We start from the raw sequence: 8,299 nt of genomic DNA, 5'->3' as shown, positions 1-8,299 counted from the left end.
TGGTAATTGAGAAACTTTCTTTGTGGCAGGTCCTTTTATGAACCATGATGTTGGTTTCTCTGGCCGGCAGAACAAGCTGCACTTCTGTCGTTGGTAATTGAGAAACTTTCTTTGTGACAACACGCTATCTATTTTAGATAAGAGACCGGCATGGGCAATGTACATATAAACATCCATCGAATAACTCACCTAAATTTTTGGTTGTATTAGTTGTTTCTCTTCTGTCTTTTCAAATAGTTCACTTGAATTTTTCTGTAGTTTCGTAATAATCCGCTTAACTCGTAGGTTGGAGTTGGTTTATGGGCCAATTCGTGCAACAGTTCACTTGATTTTTCTTTAGTTCCATAATAGTAATTCGCTTAACTTGCAGGTTGGAGTTGGTTTATGAGCCAATTCACGCAATGGGTCACCTAGTTTTCCATGTTAGAATAGCCTGCAAGGAAAACATTACTAACAATGTGGTAGAGAGCTAATGGCTCCTTTCCTTTAGAATGTGTCCACCTATTACAGATTAATTTGTCACCTAGTTTTGCATGTTAGAATAGCCTGCAAGGAAAACATTACTAACAATGTGGTAGAGAGCTAATGGTTCCTTTCCTTTAGAATGTGTCCACCTATTACAGATTAATTTGTATTTCACATTCCTCATTTAGTTCACGTTACATTCTTCAGGAAAGTGGCTAGTAGATAGGAAAATCCTTGCAGCGCATCAGATCATTTGCCATATCAATCACCATGGCAATGCCAAGAATGGCGGTAACGGCACAGCAAAGCACTTCTTTGCTTCAGTTGCAACGAAAACTGGACCGGGAAAAGCATCAATCAGGTGAACCTTCACCTTCTTCTCAATGGACTGAGACCATGCCACAGCTAGCACGTGCAAATGAACCTCTTTGCGCAAACCATCTTGTCATGATGTAGTTCAGCCACACATGAACAGGACACCTCAATTTAAGCAAAATAGTACGGAGTACTAGTTGCATCAAGTCTCGTCAAACATGGTTGATATAGCAAACTTTCTAATGGTGAAAAAGAGCAGGTCTTTTGCTTTGTGGCCAGATTTAAACAAGAAAACACGACTCCAGCCAGCATTTATCAGCACCAGAAAAACATAGACCAGAAACTTCTTATGTGCATAATTAAACATCGGTAGTGATGACCACATTATGAACTAGAACCAAGACCATCGGCTTCCATCGCCCCCAACAATGCAGACTGTTGTTTGGATTCACCTCACTGCCCGTCTCCCGATTCTTTTGGAGCTGGGGCTTCCTTTATCTCATCAACGTCATCCTCCTGCGAAGTTGGATAAAACACCGGTTGGCATGAGAAACATGAAGACAGAAAGGAAAACTGTTAAAACATATCCAAGAAAGCTCACATTGGTGTCGGATGTCCATAGAGTCAAATTGTCACGTAGGAGCTGCATGATTAAAGTGCTATCCTTGTAGGATTCCTCGCCTAAGCTGTCCAGCTCTGATATAGCCTCATCAAAGGCCTGTAATATCCAGGAAAGTTCATTTGAGCAAATTCATAAACCACAAACATATCAAAAGCAGCACCAAAACAGTATAAAAGTACATGGACAAGTACAACTTAACGCATTTTAAGTCTATTTCTATCAGGCCATGTACTTCTTAGTCTACATTCTTATTGAGAAAGCACTACAAGTTTTGCGGTTCACACAATATCATGGTAGACATAGGGATAAATCACTTTACATAAAACATCAAGATATAATTCAGTAGAGCATGAGGGACTAGTTACATGGACAAGTATAATTAATGTATTTTAAGTCTGTTTCTGACAGGCCATGTGAATCTTAGTCTAGATGCACACTGAGAAACCACACAAGTTTCACACTTCACTCGATACCATGGTAGACATAGGGATAAATCACTTTACCTAAAACATCAAGATATAATTCAGCAGTCTATGAGGGACTCAAAGAACAAGAAGTGCACATCACATGCAAAGTAGACAGCAGAGAAAAAAAAGATCCGATAATAGATATATAGAATACCAACGGTTATAAGAAAGTTCAACACTACTTCCTAAAGTTGGCATGCTTCTAATACTAATAACTTGAACTACATATATGCATGCAGCACAAGCACAAACAGAAATGTTGCCAGCAGACAAACAACTCTTCACAAATATGAGTACTATATTGACAATGTCAAAGAGTGCTTCCGAGATATGCCAGGGGATGCAGGTAGTGCAGTTTAGTGGTCATCACAAACCATAATTACATAATAGCATGCTAGTATGGATTCCTTATACTCCCTCCATTTTTTTATACAAGGCCACAAACCCATATTACAGGTACCAAGGCAAAAGTTAATGCCTTTTAAGTCAATGTTGCAAGGCAACTTGTCTCCTTGTTTGTCATGTAAATTAATGTGTATTTTTCTTTCTCATACACATCAAACCAATGATCTCACTTTCGCATGCATGCAAGGGATAATTAATGTCCTACTACGAGGCAAACACCATTAATATTGCATCGATTAGTGTTAGTGGCCTTGTATTTCTGCAAAATGTAATTTTGATAGCGGCCTTGTAAATAAAAATGGAGGGAGTATCATGTACCTTAAGATTGAGCAGTTCCGAAGTTAACATAAAAAATGAACAAAATCCTAGCATAGTACTCCCTCCGCACCATAATATAAGACATGCATCCAATATGCAGCATATTGGATGTAGTAATGTCTTATATTAAGGCATGGAGGAGTAACTTCCATGATGATGAAAAATTGGAAAAAATTGTGGGAGTTCCACCAAAGCTTTATCAATTTTCCCCACAGAAGCATAGATGCTAGAAGTGGATTGATTTCCCGCAGCTTCATTTGCTAAGGGAGTTGGAGCAGAACCTATCCACAAGCATGTTAGCTGGCAATCTGCCTCTAGTAAATCAGAGAGGCGGTAGTACATTGCCCCAGTTGGCCATGGATATAATCACCACTGATACCAGCTGGAATCAAACACTGGGCTGACAATCATGGTAACTGAAAAAAATGGAGAAGAAAGGAGAACCACCAAACCTGTTTTGCAAGGTTGCAGGCGCGGTCAGGGGAGTTCAAGATCTCATAGTAGAACACAGAGAAGTTGAGTGCAAGCCCAAGCCTGATGGGGTGGGTTGGCGCCAAATCTGCTAGAGCGATATCCTGCAAACAATGTACAGAACTCAGCCTGAAGGATCTACTCGTCATATCTATGTGTACACATAAAAATTGCCTTATCAGTAACCTGAGCAGCTTTGTACGCATTCATGGTGCTCTCGGCGGCTTCCTTCCTCTCCGCACCAGACTTAAACTCTGCAAGGTACCTGCACAATATCACAAGGATAAATTAGACGTCGTTCACTGGGCAACAGAAGCTCACGTCTCCCAGTCACTGCATTGTGTGACCATACACAAATCACATACTAAACCCAAACCAATAGAATGACCCCATATCACAATCTTTTTTTTTTTACTCTCCATCACCAATGAGAAAATAAACTAACTTTACCAACACACCACCAGAAATTAAACTCGCATCCGCATCATCTCATGCAAGAGACTAGTAAGCCTATATAAAACTACCAGTCCATAAATCATACAGGAAGCCCACAACTCAAATCCTGCCCTACACAGCACCAAACCATCATAAATTTCTAAACTACCGTAGAAAATAAATCAAAGAACTATATCATATCACATCCCGTTACTTCGTACTCACAGATCACGTCCTCATTCCAACAAAAGAAGAGCGCCGTCATAAAAAATAGTCACATCTTGACGTCATGGATTTGAAATATCTGTGGCGCAAATAAGGAGGCGACAGCTACCTGTGGTAGTCGCCCTTCATCTTCAGATAGAAGACTTTGGACTCGGCGGCTCCGGCGGATGGCACGAGATGGGAATCGAGCAGCGCGAGGATGCCGTCGCAGATCTTTGCGAGCTCGGCCTCGATCTTGGTGCGGTAGGAGCGGATGGTGGCGGCGTGCGCCTCGTTGCCCCGACCTTCCTCCTTCTGCTCGATTGAGGAGATAATCCTCCAGGACGCGCGCCGGGCCCCGATGACGTTCTTGTAAGCCACAGAGAGCAGGTTGCGCTCCTCCACGGATAGCTCCTCCCCGGGCCCTGCCCCGCCGGTGGCCTTGGCCACGCGCTCCATGAACTCGACCATCTCCTCGTAGCGCTCGGCCTGCTCCGCAAGCTTCGCCATGTAGACGCTCTCGTCTCGCGTCGGCTCCGCCGGCGACATGGTTGCTCGCTTGTGCAAGGGGCGTGTGGCAACGGAGTTGGGGGGTGGAGCAGCGGATCCGGGGGCGTAGGAGGCAATACGCGTTTGTGGGGAGGTGCGGGGTGGAGGGGGAGCGGGGGGAGATGGGGATTTGAGTAGGTCCCCGGGGCGGGGCGGGGCGGGGAGGGGAGGGCGTGTCAGCGGGCGGGGAGCCACGTAGCGGAGCGGTCAAAGGGGAGTGCCCGTGCGGAGCGGTCTGCCTGGGAGGGCGTGAGCATCTTCAGCAGCGTCCTGTTCAAAAAAGATATTCTATATACCTCTATATCTAAATAATAATTGTAGTTGAAAGAATCTCTTTACCTAAAGAACTCTAGTTGAGGAGAACTAGTTATTTAGGTACAAAGAAAATGTATCACTAACCTTCACAAAATTAAAGTCTCATAATCAATTGCAGTCTTCAATTAGAATTTGGTCCCAAATCAACAATTTCTCAACAAGCTACTCTATTTAATTTTTTTAATTTATTATGCTCCTTAATTTTGAAGCTTTTTATTCAATTGAGGTATCCGATTTGGGATTGGGTTAAATATGTTGACTTGATCAATGATTTTTAAAATTACTCGGGAGCAAATGATTAATAATAATATATCAATCCCGTACACCCTTTGATATCTAGAACCATGGGATAGGAGGAAGAAGGGGGCAGGGCACCAGAACGTGTCCCAGATGGGATCTTGCGGAGACAATGACGTTGAAATTTTTCGATATAAATATCGGTTGGTTAGTACATAACATAAAATCACACCACACAAGACACATCAAAACACCGCATTATAAAAAAAATGAAAAATATACTACATCGTGTCAAGCCGAGTGACATGCTGAGGCCGACAACCTCGCTAGCCATGCGGCCCACAAGAACCAAGAAGCCCAACCCAAGGAACGAGGGGCCCGAGTGGGTGTGAGCCGCGGCCTGCTTAACTGTCGTTCATTAGAGGAAGACGCATCCAGTGGATCACGGCACGGAACATGCGACGGCTCTCTTCCCCTTCCTCCTTCTTCCCCAATCCGTGTACTCAGATGTTGTATCCCCAAATTGCTACCTGATTCGTGTGATTGATTAATAGATCGAGAGAGGAATCGATGGGTTGCTAACATCTGGTATTCAGAGCCTGGATCTTCGCGATGGTGCACGCAATCGAGACGCGTCTTCAGCGTCCGGTGAAGAATCAGATCGAAGCCATGGAGCTGGCGTTCAAGGACTACTTCAACAAGCTGTCGAACTCCCTTGACGCGATCCACACTGCTACGGCAACAAAAGTCCTTCCCTCGCAATGGTGCCAGAGATCCTTCTCTCGTCTCTTGAGCTTGCGTTTATTTTTTCCTTGAAGAGGAAAGGGTGATGCAGCACAGGAGCAGTAAGTATTTCCCTCTGTTTGAGAACCAAGGTAAACTACTCACGCATCATCGGAGAGGTCATGGTGTTGATGAAGAAGCCCTATGTATCCGAATCCCCCTCCGGCAGGGCACCAGAACGTGCCCCAGATGGGATCTTGCGGAGACAGAAGCTTGCGGCGGCGGAAAAGTACTTTCGATGATCTCCTGATTTTTTTCGAGATTTTAGGGAATATATAGGCGCAAAACCTAGGGCAGAGGTGGCCCAGGGAGCCTACAAGCCAGGGAGGCGCGGGCCCCCCTGGTCGCGGCTAGGGGGCTTGTGGGGTCCCTGCAAGCCCCCTGCCCAGATTCTCCGGCTTCCCGGTCTTTTTCTGTTTCGGAAAAAATCTTTTTGGCAGTTTCATTCTGTGACATCCTCGACTTTTTCTACAGTAGTAATCGTAATTAAGCTACAGTGATCAACCGTTAATGATGCCACGTCATCGGATTTCCATCTCAGACCCGCGTTGATTCGAGTTTGTCCGGATTTCAGATTTGAAAACAAAACTAGAGTACGTTATGAGTTCATTGCAAATATTACAAGAATATATATGTAAAAACGAGGAAAGTATTAAAGAAACAATAATGATAAAAGAAAGAAAGAAAACTGAAAGAAAGAAATAATAAAAAGAAAAGGGAAAAGAGAAAATAAAACAAAACAAATCAAAAAAAAAAAGGAACAACCCCCCCCCAACCGGCCCAGCTGGGCCAAAAAGGGCCCAGCCGGCCACCTCCCGCGCCCCATCCCGCAAACCCTAATCCCCCCCTGGCGACCAGACCCCTTCCCTCGCTACTCCCTCCTTTCCCCACGCCGCCGCCGCCAGCCCCCCCCTCGTGGGGGCCCCACCCCACCTCCACCACGAGAGGACCCCCACCTCCCTCTCGTGACCCTCTCCTCCCCACGATCCCTCTCCTCCCCACGACCTCCTCCCAGTCCCGTAACTCCCTCCCCTCCTGTCGCCCCTCTCCCCCATCTCGCCTCCCCCCACCTCGCCCCTCTCCCTCCCCAACCGGCGGCCGCCCTTTCCCCCCGCCGGCAGCCCCCTCCCCCGCCGGCCTCCTCCCTCCACCGCCTCCTCCTACCCCGGCGGCCTCCTCTCCCCACGGCCGCCCCCCTCATCCCCCTCACCCCCCGGCGGCTCCTCCCCTCTCTCCGCGGCGAGCCCCCTCTCGGCCTCCACCCCGCCGGCAGGGGTGCCGGCCACCTCGGCCCCCCCCCATCTCGGCGGCCGGCCCCTCCCGGGAGGTCCCTCTCCGGCGGCCCTCTCTACGGTGGCCGCCCCTCCCCGTCGGCGGCTCCACCTCCGGGGGCCTCTCCTCACCGGGGCCCTCCTCACCGGCTCCTCCTCGCCGGCACGTCACCACCACCGTCACCGTCACCGCCTCCACGTCCGTCTCCACCGTCAACTACGTGCGAACTCCGGCTTCACCGGGTCGTCACGTCACCGTCGGTGAGCCCCTCCTCGGGCTCCTCCCACCTTACCGTTCTCCTCGACGTCACGGTTCCATTCCGGCAAACGGGGCCTCGATCCGTCGACGGTGGACTCCGGTAGAAGGATTCGAAGTTTGTGTTCTTCTAGGTGGAGTAGCAAAAGAACTTCTCTGTCTCTGTTAACAGAGAGATGAGAGATGAGTGTTGAGAGAAAAGATAAATGAAAAGGAATAAATGGTGTATTAGATGTATGTATGTATGTATGTGATGTGATTTATGTACTTGTGTATTTGGATATTTAGAGGAATACGGTATTTGCACGGATAGGTATCTATTAAAAATAAATGAGGAAATAACCTTAGGCCACTTACCGGTGGGGCCAATGCACCGCTGTCTATGACAGGGAGCCCCCACGCGATAATTAAAAATAATGTTTTTCTTAAATAAATAAATAAATAGATATTTAGTTAAAATAATTAATTGACATAATTAGAGTATGACACGTGGGTCCCTCGTTGAATTAATCTGATTTATAAATATTTAATCTTAAATAAAACTTGTGCCTATGACGTTCGGGACCCGCTGGTCAGTTGACCGGTCAAACGTTGATGTCAGCCTGACATCGCGATGATGTCATAATAGGATTTTATTAAATCATTTAAATCTGTTTTTAATTCCTAAATAATTAATAAACCTTTGAAAATTAATATTAAATAATCCGTAAGTCAGATCAAAATAATTTCAACATGAAAGTTGATCACCAGAGCGAGACGAACCCGGATACACGGCCCGTTCGTCTGTCACACGTCCCTAGCATAGCAAACATGGAACTTTTCCATCGTTTCCAGTGTAACCGGTAGTAGCCCGAGACCCGGAAAATATCGTCAGATATTCTTCCGACCCGTCTATGACGGATGTTGCTGCGTTAGATCATGTCTAGCCTGCATATTTCCATGTCATGTTTTGTGTTGCATCGGTGCTATTATTTATTGTTTCTTCCCCCTCTTCTTACCGGTAGACCCCGAGACTGACGCTGCTGCCGGGTACATCTACGACCCTGCCGATCAGTCCTTTGCCGCAGAGCAGCAAGGCAAGCAAATTCCCCTTGATCATTCCTATATCGCCTATGTCTTTCTTCCTACTGCTTGCATTAGTATTTTGCTACTGTTGTAGTTAGCTCCTATATCTGATGCATAGCCT

General features: G+C 46.4%; 1 protein-coding gene across 1 annotated transcript; it reads right to left on the bottom strand.

Annotated features, from left to right (window-relative positions):
* Nucleotides 1–950: 950 nt before the first annotated feature.
* LOC123448590 (14-3-3-like protein GF14-D) lies at nucleotides 951–4,390 on the bottom strand. Its single transcript, XM_045125543.1, has 5 exons — nucleotides 3,833–4,390; nucleotides 3,250–3,328; nucleotides 3,045–3,167; nucleotides 1,382–1,498; nucleotides 951–1,296 (listed from the first exon to the last, which is right to left on the bottom strand). The coding sequence occupies exons 1-5, from the start codon at nucleotides 4,249–4,251 to the stop codon at nucleotides 1,234–1,236; spliced, it is 801 nt and encodes a 266-aa protein (XP_044981478.1). The 5' UTR covers nucleotides 4,252–4,390; the 3' UTR covers nucleotides 951–1,233.
* Nucleotides 4,391–8,299: the final 3,909 nt, after the last annotated feature.

The sequence above is a fragment of the Hordeum vulgare genome, chromosome 4H (genome assembly GCF_904849725.1).
Source record: "Hordeum vulgare subsp. vulgare chromosome 4H, MorexV3_pseudomolecules_assembly, whole genome shotgun sequence".
Classification (NCBI taxonomy): Eukaryota; Viridiplantae; Streptophyta; class Magnoliopsida; order Poales; family Poaceae; genus Hordeum; species Hordeum vulgare.
This window is presented reverse-complemented; position numbering and strand designations above follow the sequence as displayed.